General features: G+C 35.7%; 1 protein-coding gene across 4 annotated transcripts in view; it reads right to left on the reverse strand.

Annotated features, from left to right (window-relative positions):
* tmem117 (transmembrane protein 117) overlaps positions 1-10971 on the reverse strand; it is a 77809-nt gene extending 66838 nt beyond the window's left edge. Inside the window, exons 1-2 of one of the 4 annotated variants that reach the window (XM_038280376.1) lie at positions 10678-10971; positions 7276-7585 (exon numbers count right to left, since the gene is read on the reverse strand). In XM_038280376.1, the coding sequence (XP_038136304.1) occupies positions 7276-7555 (280 nt within the window). In that variant the 5' untranslated portion in view covers positions 7556-7585; positions 10678-10971. Of the gene's footprint in view, positions 1-7275; positions 7586-7898; positions 8186-10677 lie in introns of those variants that run through there. The other 3 variants (XM_038280377.1, XM_038280379.1, XM_038280378.1) reach the window with 3 other exon arrangements.
* Positions 10972-15173: the final 4202 nt, after the last annotated feature.

The raw sequence follows: 15173 nt of genomic DNA on the forward strand, positions 1-15173 counted from the left end.
AAAAAAATACCTTAGCTGTGATTTTAAAAAGACATCTACAAGTAAAAAAAAGCACAAGACAAGAACATATTAAAAATAACAACTTGGATTGTTAGGTCTAAAAAGCCATAATGAGTACTGTAGATAAGAAAACTACTCTTAAGAGTAGTTATCTATGTCTTGAATATTAAAGGGAGTTATGTTATTATCCGTTGTTGATGCTCTATTATGGTCAGAAATTGAAATGCTCCTCACCATTAACAGTCCCCATCCTCCAATTAGTGTCATTAGTGGTTTAATGAAAGCAGCCGCAACATCACTGTCTAAGTGCTGTGTGAGAGAGGAATAATGTGAATGAGCTGAATGAGAGATAAGAAAAACTGCTGTTCATTGTGAACAAGTGAAGTGCTGCAGAGCTCAGAACCAAGGTCTATTTGAGAGTAGACAGTAAGGAGAGCGATTCATGCACCTCGTGAAAACTGTGACACTGAAGGTAGATGAGAGAATTGACTAGCGGCTGACAACAGAGTGGAAAGCTGTCATGGAGGTGGGAGAGGTGAATAGAGCAGGCAGTATGAGTGCTGAATAAAAAAAGGTAGCACATAAAAGGGACTGCTGGAATTGGAGAGATTTAAGCTGCATTTTAATTCAATTGAATATTAATGACAGAGAAGAACTGATCAGTGCTTTGGAAAACTCGAACCTGCCAAGATCAATTTTAGTCAATTCCTAACTCCATAGAAAAGTGTTGTAGGTATTTCCGGTTTACCTACACCACCACGCTATTTCTGCTTCTGCAGAATGTTCCTACACTACCGTTGAATAAGGTCAGTGTTTATTTCCATCGGATAACGATGGCTCTAAAATGGGTACATTATGATTTATTTCTCATTAAAGAAAGTAGTTATTCAGTTCTCTACCCTGCTATTTTATCAAACTGGGAGGATAACGAGACTAAGTGTACCTAGTATAGACGGGAATGCCAGAATAATCTGAAAAGGCTTCAAAGCTTATCAACTCTTACATAGTGACAGTAAGTTGGCTGTGTGCTCTTATACCAGTTTGTCAATTTGGTGAACATGAAGACAGATGTAATGCCAAGCAAGTGTCTGACAGATTCCTGCTATAGATGGCGTTGTAAGCTACACCTGTACAGCTGAATCCAGCCGGTTGTGCAGGCATACAGTTGCTGTCCAGAGTCCAAAATGATTCAGAAGCGTCAACCAACAATGCCGATAAAGTTCATAAAGAGCATAGGTTATCTTTGAACTAAGTTGTGAGGAGGTGGGTTGAGTTCATTTTCTTCATTCTCTATTAACCTGCTGCAGCAGAGAAGACTCCAGTATGGCATGAAAATAGCAGACTGCTCAGGTGCCCCACTATTTCCACTGAGATTTACATGGGGTAAGGGGCAGCTCATGCAGGTGTAGACGATGTGACACCTTTATTGTTTTATTTAACCCATTATATAGTTGCTGATTTCAGCAACAACTTAGACCACAAACAGTTAGATTTCCAACATCTCCATGGCACGTCACAAACCGCCCTCGAAGATGATTCCAAGTTCTTAGCAGAAACCAAAAAAAGTGGTGACCCCCATAAATCTGGCTGATAAACGTATCTATAACCCATAAATTAGCTTTTTAAAAACAAATAAGTTATTTGACATTTTCAACTCTCTCCACCATCCTGTCAGTCAACACACTTGATTTTTAAAGAGTCCTAAGAAGGAGCACTAAATTGGTTGCAAAAAGCATGTGACAGCTGATCTTCAAAGATTGTTAATGCAAATGTTAAAACTTGCAAACCGATGTGGTTGCTCCAAAATAAAATAAGTTGTTTGCATCTGCTACTAGCAGTTTGGGAGTGGTCATAAAAGGAAAGAAGAGATTCTAAGCTGTATAGTTGAAGGTAAAACTATTGACATGTATTTGAATAAAGCTGAATATCATCTAAGGTATTCCAAAGACTGAAAATAAAAGGTAGAATAAAAAAATGAAAACAAAAGATCAAGTATACTATGAAAGATAGCATATTTTATAAAACATGAGGAAGCAGTCCACCCCCCTCCCTCCCATCCCTCCCTGAGAGAAAGATGTCCCAGTCAAATTTACAGCAGATTATGCTCTATTATGCTTGCCTCCACCAATTCCTCTCAACAGCTGCTTGACTCTGCATACTGCTAAACAAGTTAGGCCCATAATAATTTAATAAAACATTCTTCTGCTTTGTGCAGACCCCTAAAAACACAGTGTGGGGAACAAATCCTTCATGCTACAAGTAAAAAAATGCACACGTTCAGCTGTCTGCTGCATCTATCATGTAAATTGCTTTACGCCTTCTTTAAAGATCTGCAAGTTTGCAAGTTTTAGTTGCCTCAAACCTTTTCCAAGATCAGACTCTTGGTGTTCAGCAAAAGTAAGTTTAAATAATACTATATTCCCCTCCTGAGATGTTCAAAATGCTGTTAACATTTCCAACTCTAAAGGTTTCATTACAGTCATTAAATAATATATCAAAGGGAATAAAGTAGGGCATCTTTGCCCAACTTTTGTTGAAAACATTGTCTTCTTTTAAAAAGCTTATTATGAATTTTCTTCTATTCTACTTTTAAAGCCCTTTGCTAGCACTGAAACTATTAGTTTTGTTCCCTCGGGGATGTTAAGCACATCTTTGTCTTAGTTTTAGTGCAATTATTGATTTAAAACCATTAAATGGTTGAGAATTGTTGAGCTGGACACCAGTGACAGTGAAAAAAGTGAACGTTATTGTAGAGATCGAGCCAATTGTATAATGCATCATTATCAATAATGAAAAGCAGCTTATCATTAGAATAAGTTCGCAAACTGTTTATTCTTTAAGCAGTGAAAACGGTTTGTCCAATTTAAAGCAAAATGAGACTAATGCTTCCTATAAGGATAAAAATCGAACCCTGACAGAACTTCGGTTTCTTGTAATAAAAACTGTGGTTCCTTATGAAATCATCCCTAAACCCAAACAATTTAAACAGCCTTTTAAAAAAATCAAGACTGATTACTGTGGCAAAAAAATGGCAGCTAATTAAAATAAAGGACTTTAAAGGTTTGTCTCTATTTGCACCTAAATAGCTTCTTGCTCCTAACAGCAGGCTTAACAGGTTATTGAATTTACATTACAGGTTATTTAATGAATGACAGTACCTTTCTTTAAAACACATTTTTACTAAACATTTTGAGGTAAGACCATATGTTAATGACATGGCACTTTGTCCTTAGTCTTTCAGATCCAGTAAAGTCAACACTGAAATCAAATGCTAAACATGAGGCCTCAAAGTGGTGACTGATGAATAAACAATGGGTCACAACAATCTATTAAAAGCCATCTTTGCCTCAGAGATGCAAGACATCCACTGGTGTCAGTTCACTGCCTACACTGCAAAAAATTGAAGTAATTTTTTTCTTAAAATAAGTGCATTGTTTCTTGAATTAAGGTGGTAAGTGAGACACTTTGACAATGGAACAAGACAGTTTACATTTAAAATAGGAAAAAACAATTACATTTTCTTATTTCCAGTACATATTATCTAATTATCTTATTTTAAGAGCAAAACTACTCAGTCTATTGGCAAATCCTCTTATTTACCTGCTCAAAATACGGAGAAATACACTGAATTTAAGAAAATTTGACCTATTTTTAGATTGTTTTTGCAGTGTAAAGCATATATTTTGGCAATTGAATATATTTTTGCAAAAGAAAGACAAACAAGTCTTTAAAATGTCTGTGTTACAGGAGTGAGACCTGGAAGGTTTTTTTTTAATTCTCGGCTCTGCATTACAAATTTCTTATATCCTTGATGTAAATCTCTATTTGTTTTTATTAAATCAATCATGCTCAGTAAGGTATCAGAACAGTGTGGTTTAAGTCAGATTTGGAAAAGGCTACTGTACCACAAATCAGATATCAAGTCTCAACAAGTGAAAAAATAGCACCACCAAAAGTCAGCTTAGATGCAAGGACCCGTAGGCTGTTATAATAAAAGTCCTGTCGTGCCTTAGAATCATTCTCACTGCTCTGGAGACCAAGTCCTGATATAGATTTAGGAGACTGAGGTGCTAAAGCTTCAAAGTGATGAAAACATCATGATGGTTACAATGGGGAGTGGCGGCCTAGTGGAATCCTTAGGTTCTGAGTTCAAGACCCCACTCCCCTAGACTGCCAATCTGCGTCTCTGAGCAAGACCCTTAAGCCCACACTGCTCCCAGGGCGCCCCACAATGGCAGCCCACTTCACACCAAGGGGATGGGTTAAATTCAGAGGTAAATTTCTCCAATAAAGTTAAATTATTATATTAAAAGAAAACAGGGAAGAGTGATAGAAATTTGGTGTAAATGCAGTTAAATTCCAATGGAATGATATTAAATTTTTTTTTTCAAATGCATAATGTGTAACTTACGCTTTCTCATATAAAATTTTGATTTAAAACAGGTATGTAGCAGGTTACTACATCCCGTACTCTGATTTTGCAAAACAAATTCAAGACTTTAAGTCGACACGACTAAGAACCCCGAGTTGGATAACTATTGCATTTTAGCCAGAAATATTATTTGTCATGATGCAATGAGAAACTTGTCATTTCTTAAACAAACAGGTCATCAGAGATGGCAAAAGTACTCACTTTCATTACTTGAGTAAAAGTACAGATACTTGTGTTAAAAAATACTCTGGTAAAAGTGGAAGTACTGATTAAACTTCTGTACTCAAGTAAAAGTAACAAAGTACAGGCTTGTAAATTTACTTAAAGTATAAAAGTAAAAGTAGAAACCCATTTTTTCATGCCGTTGCCTACATTTTAAATGGATGTCTGCCAATAGGACTAGATCTCCGTTGTGTTCATTTCCAATCATCTCGTTGTCCATGCTACTATGCTAACGCCACCGCCACCAAGCTGCAATGATTTGCAGCGAATGAATACCGCCGAATCTGTCGATTCATCTTGTAGTGGTGCGTCAAATGCAACGTAGATTCCCATCCAATTAGATTGAATTTGGTATTGATGACGTGAAAAATAATAACGGTAACTCCATTGAAATGATTCAAAACTAAAGTAACGAGACAATTTTTTAAAATGTAAGGAGTAGAAAGCACAGATATTTGTGTAAAAATGTAAGGAGTAGAAGTAAAAAGTCGGCATAAAAATAAGTAGTAAAGTAAAAATATCAGAAAAATCTACTTGAGTACAGTAACGAAGTATTTGTACTTCGTTACTTCCCATCTCTGCAGGTCATAAGTGGCATCATGGTGGTGGAAAATATGTTAGTCTGTCTCAGAAGTTTCAAATTATCAGTATTACAAAATGTAAAGAGAATATATCTATGGAGAATACTGACAGTTCTAAAAGTGCACAATCAACTGTCCAACCCATTATAAAGTGATGGAAGAAACGTCGGACGGGGAGACAAAAGTTGAAAGATTGGATCGCACTCATTTCCATTTCTGTCAGATTTTGCTCAACACAGCAAAAACACTCCAACACTTTCATGTCCTCCTAGTAAATCAGCTCTTGTTGAAGCTATTTTCCCCACAGCTTTTGCAAGACTTATTCAGGCGCCACCACAGCGTATTTTAACATAGGCCTATGGAGAACGATTGAGAGCAATACGTTTTCAGCAGAAAACTTGCAGCTCTTAAATTGTTGTTGAAATCTTTGTTTAGGTTCCATCTTGCATTCATGTCAATTATAAAGGAAAATACAATTTAGCAAGCTACTGGGATTTTTTACACTCTCCTCCAAACTGCTACCTTTGTAAAAGCACCATCATTCTGTAAACCACAGCTTTAGCTATAGGAAAAAAGAATAAAGGAGAAAATAAGTAAAAAATTCCCACTAGAACAGTTGCCCTTTATAACAGTTTAATCATCTTTCCCTTTTTTGATGAAAAATCTGTCTAAAGAGGACTAAATGTCAAAATTAGATCAAAAAGTGCAGAAAATATAATAATTCTCTAAATGTGTGCATTTTTATTTAACTTGGCTGTTGTATCTTTTTTTTTTTACTACTTTTTACGTTTTCTTCTTGACTTTCAGAGGACATTTAGGAGATAAATGTATTATGAAAGGCTGGAAAGATTTCCTACACCTAAAAAAACATCACTTATATTAGAAAGTAGTATCATTGGAATAACCATGGATCTCGGTGTCATATTTACTTTGATATTAGTACAATAACCCCTAATTTTTTCATACCCCGCACAACATTAGGTAATCTTGTAATGTTACCAACAAGCTTTCTGTGACTTGCATTAATATTGTGGTTTTAGAACTGCTTTTGAATCTCATAGGGCATCTGTGGAAGGAACTAGAGCTCACTGTGAAGGCAAAAAGGCCTTCCAATCAATAAGATCTAAAGCTCATTAGAATAGAATAAATCATCAAAAAAACAGAAGAAACATGCAAATCGATGGTCAGCAAATTATTAGAAGGGTCTAGAAGAAGTGATTTATAAAATAAAATATACACATATATATACATATATAAAATGTACACAAACTGCACATATTTTTTGTAACTAACACTCGTTATCCTGGAGTATAACCTTTTGAAAGATACCGCTTCATTTTTTATCAAAAATAAAAAAAATTGATTGAATAAAAATGGTTTTGAATCTAAATCACTATGAATACCATTGGGATAAAAGCTCTTAAAGAAAAAGACACTACAGCAATAAGCCCAAAGAACAAATATACTAAGACTTTGATAGATTCGTGCAATTTTGTCAACAACTGATACTTAAGAAAGTATGCTTAATAATGGACTGGTGTCGGAACAGAAGAAAAATTATTTTCCTTTTACCACTCAAAAAGCTTTGCTCTCTTACTCCAAATAAGATCAGATGGTTGGAACGTGAGGCAATTCCAAACTGTATGTGTTCTTTACAATAAAGTCTTGGGTGGAGAAAATTATCCAGTGATCATTATAGAATCGCTTCAGTGGAAAAAAAACCTTAATAAAGGTTTTATAGGGTTACTTTGCAGCAATAGCAACATAATGGGTTTGTATAATGGTATAATCTCAAAAGCTATGCTTTGCACAAGTGCATATAAAATCTCTAGGGATAGCTTTTATAGGACATTTCTAAATGATGGTTGATATAGTCTGAAAAAAAAATCAGAGAGCAGAAAAGGAATTTAGAAAAACAATAGCATAGGTTGTTTTTCATTGATCAATAGTCACAACAAGAGTAGGTCAGAAGGATGTTTCCCTTCTATAGTGGAACCATTAGTCGGCACATTCCAGTGCATTACTGTGCACATGACTTACCAAAGAGCTGGCGGTGGAATATAAACTTCCCGGCTAACAGGCCGGTGATAATGGCCAGGATCCAGCACATTACTTTCAGGATGTTCCACCCCAGGCCCGGGTACTTGTTAAACAGGAAGGAGAAGCAGTTGCCCACCACCATCATGTGAGCTTCTGTCTGGCTGTGGGAGATGGGGTCTTCTGCGAAGATGAGGAAATTAAAGAAGGTGACGAGGTAGGCCACGATGAGACGCGACCACGGGTGCTGGAAGTAGTAGCGAAAACAGGCATCTATTTCCATCCTGCAGAAGCCCCTCAGTCACTCAAACACCTAGGGGAGCAACAGAGAGCGGAACGTGTTTCTCTCAGTCAGATACTATTACAATCACATCAGCATGACCAGATTACAGAGAAAACACCCCCAAGGTTCAGATTAGATAGCTGAACATCACTGATGGTCCGTGTGGATTGAAATAGCGCTCAGTTGAGATAAATCAGTTCAGTCGCACCATAAATAGTACATTATATGCAAAAAACAAACAAAAGCAGAGCAGCTTTCTCTTTACAGTCAGAAATATTAAAGAGAAATTGTGATCAGACACAAAAGTGACACCTTTTAGTAATCACTGAAAGGAGGACTCTACCTTTCTTAGATAAGGTGGAATCTGCAAAGCCTTACAAGCCCTCCAAGCTGTCAGTCGCAGGCTTTTAAAGGCTTATCCTTTGAGTCAGATGTTGTCAGATCTGTGCCTCCCCCCCCCCTCAAAAAAAAAAAAACTGTAGCAGCTTTATGCAGAAGCTTTGGAGGGAACACTTGCCAAACACACTCTGGGATGGATTCTCTCTTCTGATTTCAGCTTTTCCTCACTGCAGGAAACCCGTCTCCAAACTGCTTCTCTATAACAGCCTTACTGACCTGAATGTTCAGAAATGAGTTCCCTGCTTTGACATCTTTTCCTAAAATACCCCTCGCAGGAGAAATTTAGGATGATATCACAGCCCCGGAAATAGAGCTGCCACACTCTGAACACCCATGTGGATATTAAATTTCACCAGCACCAAGTGTGTCTTCTCATGAAACGTCGACTCTAAGTGAAACTAATTGCGGATGACTTCCCAAACAGGGCCTGCAATCGCTCACTTTAGATAATATCCAGATGTGTATCTTTTTTTTAATAAAAAATAGGCACTAACAACAAAAGATAAATGGGTAGATGCACGATTTCACAAAACCCTTTTCTATAAAAAGCAACTTTTACAAAGGGGCTGTAATTCTGCTTTGTGTGTATTTCAGTCAGTGATATCATAAGAGGAACTAAGAAAAATCTGATCTGCTAGTTCAACCATGTTTGAGCCAGGGACGGACCCTGGTGACCTTCAAATCATTATAGATACGGCCACAATTACAGGTGCTTGGCTCCAGGTACTCAGAGATTCACTTCCATACAGAAACCCCACATTCATATCTTCAGGTAACACAGAGTACATGTCAGACTTAATAATATTACTTTAGCGAGTTTCAAGGTATTGCTTTATTGTATGTCTCGTACCATGTCTTTCAGTTGTGCTGTTCTTTTTTGATCTCGTTGCAGGTGATGAAGCAGACTGAAAATGTTTTGTCATTATCTCCTTTCTATCTCTACTTTCTTTCATCTTTTCTCTTTTTCTTTCTTTTTTCCTTTTCTTCTTCTGTTTTTCTGCTCTATTTACATTGCAGTGTTCATATAAACTGTAAAACTCCCTGCATAATTATAATAAAGCAATTTATATGCATGAAACAAGTGGAGCAATATGGCAATTGCCATACTGCTCCACTTGTGAAAGTAAAATCTGTTGGGCTCTTTTTGGCACCAAGACAATTATTCTTATTGCCACGTTGCCAGACAGGACACTGTTAAAAAATAATAATAATAATAATAGATAAGGCCATCGTTGGCAAATCCCAAGCAAATGCTGACAATGATCACCATTTTTGAAACTGCTACTTTGGAGGTATATGTCAGAAAATTATTTAAAAAAAATGTTGTATATAAAAAAGTACAGGATTTTATTTCAATATGTAATAAAATAGACTTTGAATTGCACCAAGAGAGAGCGTGTTTACTTGTGTTAAAATAAGAAATTCTGGCATAATTTCAGTTGGAACTCCGAATCAGAATAAAATGCTTGATATCAAAGATATTTTTAGATACTGCCACTGATTATAAAACAGATTATCTGCCACATTCCTTATAGGTCACTCAAAGATTATGTTTGTCATGGTACATTAGTAGATATTTACAATCTTGAGGGATAATATTTTGCCTTTGGATAAAAATGCATTCTGCTTACAATGTTTATTTGATTAACTAAGCGCAGTTGAGAGATCCTAATCAACATTTTAGTGCCTATTTTAGACCTAAAGAAGGAAGCCAGAGTACCTGCAGACAAACCACACATGCATGTAAATGCATGCAGAAAGATACCAGGCTGGGATTTGAATCCAGGACCTTCTAGCTACAAAGAAATAGTGCTAGGTGTGTTAGTTGTTCAAACAATTCTTTTCATATAGGTAGTTGGGAATACTATTTTGTTGATTAACAAAAGTACTAATGGCCAGGTGAGTTGCACAACAGTTTGTTAAACTGCTACTTAAAAAGTTGCAGCAACATTTAAATATGAATGAAAAAAGAAGCCAAAAAAATGACAAAATACACAGTCTTAGTAAGTTGATGTAGAATAAGAAGCAAACTGTAGGAGGAAATGAAGAGTACTTTTAGTGGAAGTGGATCGCGCAGCTGTAGGCACGATCACTGATACAACAGTAGCATAAAGCATTTAAATGCAGGCTCACCAATAACAACAGAGTTTGTTTTTTAAATAAAATTTAAAAGAGGAAAAATGTACCATCGGTTGTTTGTTATGTGAAAATCTATACAGAGGATGATTTTGAGTTTAAATATACTTAGATCTAAAGTTGTATTTCTAATCTGAAGCAATGGTCTAAAGACATGCAAGAAAAAAGGTGGGCCCAGACAGGGTACCCAAATCTGACCATTTTTTAGAATGATTAAATATTAAAAATAAATAATGAAAACTGACAATCTCTGATAGGCTCCCCATGGAAATACAATCCTTGAACAAAAGACACTCATTAATAATCCCTTTTATTATGATCCTCAGGGTGAATGTTATCATAATAAATTAATTCCCCCAACTCATGTCTGACACTCTGCAGGTGATCCAGAAAATAAAGGCAAAATGAACCTTTGTTTTCCACCACCTCTGCTAAACTAATGTCACATCAGACACATTTCTATTCGGAAACGCAGGATGCCCAACCAAAATATCTGATTATACAACCGAAATGTCTCTTTATTGGGAGGTTAGATGTGAATTCGCTACATTTAAAAGCGCATTAAGACATCTGGTTCCTGAACGCACCTGCTCCTCCGTCTGCAGCCAGGACGAGCTGCCCGCATCAGGTCCACAGCGGCGCTCTGATCACCCAAAAACACCGGATGATACGGTGGCTTTGGTTTGAACGGGGATTCTCCATGTGACCTGTTGTCAGCCGACGGCAGAGTCTCCCCCAAAATCCTTAAGCCATTGTACCCCCCGGTCCGTGAACGCACCGGGCGCAGATCCCGCAGCACATCACTGCTTGATGGAGATCTTCAGCAGGCAGCAGCCTGACGGTGGCACCGCTGGAGCGTGGATGGAAGAGATCAGCTCCATACATTGGACTTAAAGGTACAGTGTGTAATAATTACAGGGATTTATTAACATAAATAAAATGTACTATCTATGTGTTTGTTATTTCATATTCACATATGAACTGGAAATCTCAATGTTTATGTTTGCTTTGCCTTAGAAATTGATATTTATAAATACAGGGGATTCACATTTGTGGAGGCAGATATCTTTTGCACTATGGCCAGGGGCGGAGCTAGATGGAGGGCCAGGGGTTATCACTACCCAGTCTATCCCTGAAGCACGATCCATTCTGGGAATGCGCAAACAAATATACATCCGGGTGTCCATAAATAATGTAATTATAGTACTAGAATTACTTATTTCTACCCTTAACTCTTCAAAGAATGCTAATACGCATCTTTAAAAAAAGTTTTATGACTTTGGCGAGACAATTTTGATGCTTTTTACATTTTCTTTGCTAAACTGCTTGTGTGACGTTATCATTGGACATGCTCAGAGCAGTCCGCCGAAATATGATTAAACCATGCTTATCTGCATTTTAGGTGTTTCTTTTCGATTGTGTAAAAACGAAAGGAATACATATTAAACTAAAAAAAACTAGATTTATGTTTAAATCCAAGGCCGTGTTTGTTATTTCATATTCACATATGAACTGAAATTCTCATTGTTTATGTTTGCTTTGCCTTAGAAATTGATATTTATAAATACATATAGAGAGGATTCACATTTGTGGAGGCAGATATCTTTTGCACTATGGCCAGGGGCGGAGCTAGATGGGGGGGCCAAGGGTTGTCACTACCCAATCTTTCCCAGAAGCACGATCCGTTCTGCGTATGCGCAAACAGATACATTCGGGTGTCCATAAATAATTGTAATTATGGTTCTGGAATTACTTATTTCTACCCTTAACTCTTCAAAGAATGCTAATACGCATCTTTAAAAAAATTTTTTATGAGTTTTGTGAGACAATTTTGATGCTTATCACATGTTCTTTGTTAAACTGCTCGTGTGACATCATCAGACATGCTCAGAGCAGTCAGCGGAAATATGATTAAACTATGTTTATCAGCATTTTAGTTGTTTCTTTATTTAGATTAGGCACTATATACCATAATGTTAACACGAAAGGAAAACATATAAAACTCAAAAAGACTAGATTTATGTTTAAAAGCCAAAGCCGAAAAAGTTAGCTCCTGGAAGTAGCGTAGGATCCCATTTGCGGTGCAGATCGGGCAGAGACGAGTGATAAAACAGAAAGCATTTTAAGGCATTTATTTTCTCAGGAAATACATTATTAACCTTTAACACGTTATATTTTTTGCAGTGTTGGGAAAGTTCTCTTTCTACGTGAACTAGTTCAAAGTTCAGTTCACACATTTTAAAATGAACTAGTTCAGTTCATAGTTCATAATTCAGAATTTTGAACTAAGTTCACAGTTCCAAAAAATGAACTAGTTCATAGTTCATATTGCTCAATTACACCATAGCCTACTGTAGAACCACAGACAGCAATTATTTTATCAGTTGTAACACTGAAACTGTGCGTCAGATTTCATCTTCATATCCAGTTTTGAATCCTTATCCAACCAGGGTTTACATTAGCATTGAGGGGACAGCATTTCCCCATTGTTGCTTTAATGCTTTGTTGCTGTCCATTCACTTCACACTAATAGCAGCTGCATCTTTCACCCCCACAGTATATTCTCAAAAACATCAGGAAAAATGTGCTGCTTTGTTGCCTCCACGGTCGCCTCCATGCTGCTGTGGCTTCCACACTGCATTTTGTTTTGATGACGCACGCGGCTGTAGGCTACGACACTGGTAGCTGGTGTTGCCAGATGCGCAGAACGGATCGTGCTTCCTGGATGGATCAGGTGGGGACAGAGGTGGCCATGGCCACTGTTAGCCAAGCAATGGCCACCCCTGTGGCCACCCCTACCATTTTATCCCTTCTAATACAGATGTTGGGAGCAGTAATACAGTAATACAAGTAGTTGCATTTGACTCTCTCACAGGGGTTAGATAAACCAACTTTTTATACAATAAATATATTTCTGTAAATAGTGAGAAACAATTTAAAGTTGATTTTTAAAAAAAGGTACAGTGTTCACATTTTTTCCTGCATACCACGAGCAATATGTTGCAACTGACCTCTAGGAGGAGACAGTTGCAAAATTATTTTGTATTTATTTATTTTTTATTTTACCTTTATTTTACCAGGAATTCCCTTGAGATAAAATCTTTTTCGAGGGAGACATATTTAGGGATGGTTGCAACATATTACAAATATGATTTATTTCAAAACTATTATTAATATCTGCTGCATTCCTATTTTATTTTAAAATGTGTTGAAATGCAATTGCAGTGTTATTAATCAGCTTTGATCAGATGACAGTTTTATATTTGTCTATAAGATTAGGCCTATATGCAGATGTTACAACTAAATAATTGGATCTAACAATATAAATATATCATTGACCTTTTTGCTTAGATAAATTATATGTATTTTAGACTACTCAGTAGTACATAAACAAAGTTATAAACAGGCATTGGGTGAGTATGCATACACATTAACCTATTCTGTCTTTAACCTGATAAAATGTATTCTGCTGAAGTAAACACCTAATGAAAAATAAAGATATTTAAAAAATATTTGTAATAAATATGTGGTCTTCTGTTTTAATATGAGGCAGTTGTTGCAAATGCCCCCCTTCCTGATAAAACCTGATGTTCTTGCTCAACAAAGTTATAATGATACATTCTAATCACATTTACTAAAGATAAGTTTACCATTGACTTAAACCATACAGGATTGAGCTTAATCCCATCAGACCGACTGGGCTAGTTTTGTTTTGACAAAAACAAAACTCAACCAAAATACTTTCATGTCCTATAACTGTTTCTTTTTTCTTTTTCTTTTTTTTTCGATAAATACCAGAGCAACACTAGAAAATGTTTAGTTTTTTTTCTGAAAGGACCTGCTTCCAATTTTCTTAATAGTTAATGATTGGAGAAAAATTACATGTTGTAACTTCCAACCATCCCCTGCTGCAACTGTTCCCAGTATCCTTGTATTAAATTTATAGATTTCCATTACATTTCATAATATCCCTGCATTTTTTTATTTACAGCAACATTCTACATATGTGAGCTATTCATTAAGTTACAATGTTGCTATTATATAGCAAAATAGTGTTATATTCTAGAAATTAAACAGCAAAATCATTAAAGCCGTGCATGCTATGAATTTTAGTAGATAAAACCATTCTTACTAATAAAAGTAATATAGATCAGAACAACTTACATATTCAAGATGCTTTGCAGTTTGGAAGGTGATTCACTGTTTCTGCAACAACTCTTATTAAGTTTGATTGTTCTGCTTAGCACAGAGCTGGGATTCCTCCTGGGGATTGGATATATTTGCTGTCATATAATGTATTTATTTAATGAAAAGGATTCAGGAAAAGATGAGAAAGAATCCCGATGGTGTCCAGATGTTGGAGGATTTCAGGCCAAACAGGATCAGCTGTCAGAGAGCCAGCATGTCTGAGATCTCTGAGTCTGAGTCACTTCTGCAAAAATAAATTGAGGATGTAAATCAACCAGGATGATTTTAAAAATAACAATACACATTTTAGAGGATTTGTTGCTGTTTTTTGTTTTGGAAGAATGTAAAAATATTAATTTGGTTTTCATACCAAATTAATATTTTTACATACTTTCAGAATTTTGACATTCTTCATGGATTTTTACATTCTTCCTTAATTTTTACATTCTTCATATTTTTACATTCTTTCTGAATTTTAACATTCTTTATAATTTTACATTCTTCATATATTTACATTCCTTTTAAATTTTTACATTATTTCCTGAATTTTTACATTTTTCATATTTTTACATTCTTTCTGAATTTCTTAATTTTCCCGGAATATTTAAATTCTATATATTTTTACATGCTTTCTGAAATTTTACATTTTCCTGGATTTTTACATTCTTCATATTTTTACTTTCTTTCTGAATTTTTAAATTCTTTATATTTTTACATTCGTCCTGAATTTTTTACATTCGTCCTGAATTTTTGCATTATTCCTATTTTTACATTATTCCTATTTTTACATTCTTTCTAAATTTTTACATTCTTCCTGAATTTTTACATTCTTTCGCAATTTTTACATTCTTCCTATTTTTACATTCTTCATATCTTTACATTCCTTTTAAATTTT

This window comes from Cyprinodon tularosa, unplaced genomic scaffold, assembly GCF_016077235.1.
Source record: "Cyprinodon tularosa strain WSP-4 unplaced genomic scaffold, ASM1607723v1 ctg16, whole genome shotgun sequence".
Classification (NCBI taxonomy): domain Eukaryota; kingdom Metazoa; phylum Chordata; class Actinopteri; order Cyprinodontiformes; family Cyprinodontidae; genus Cyprinodon; species Cyprinodon tularosa.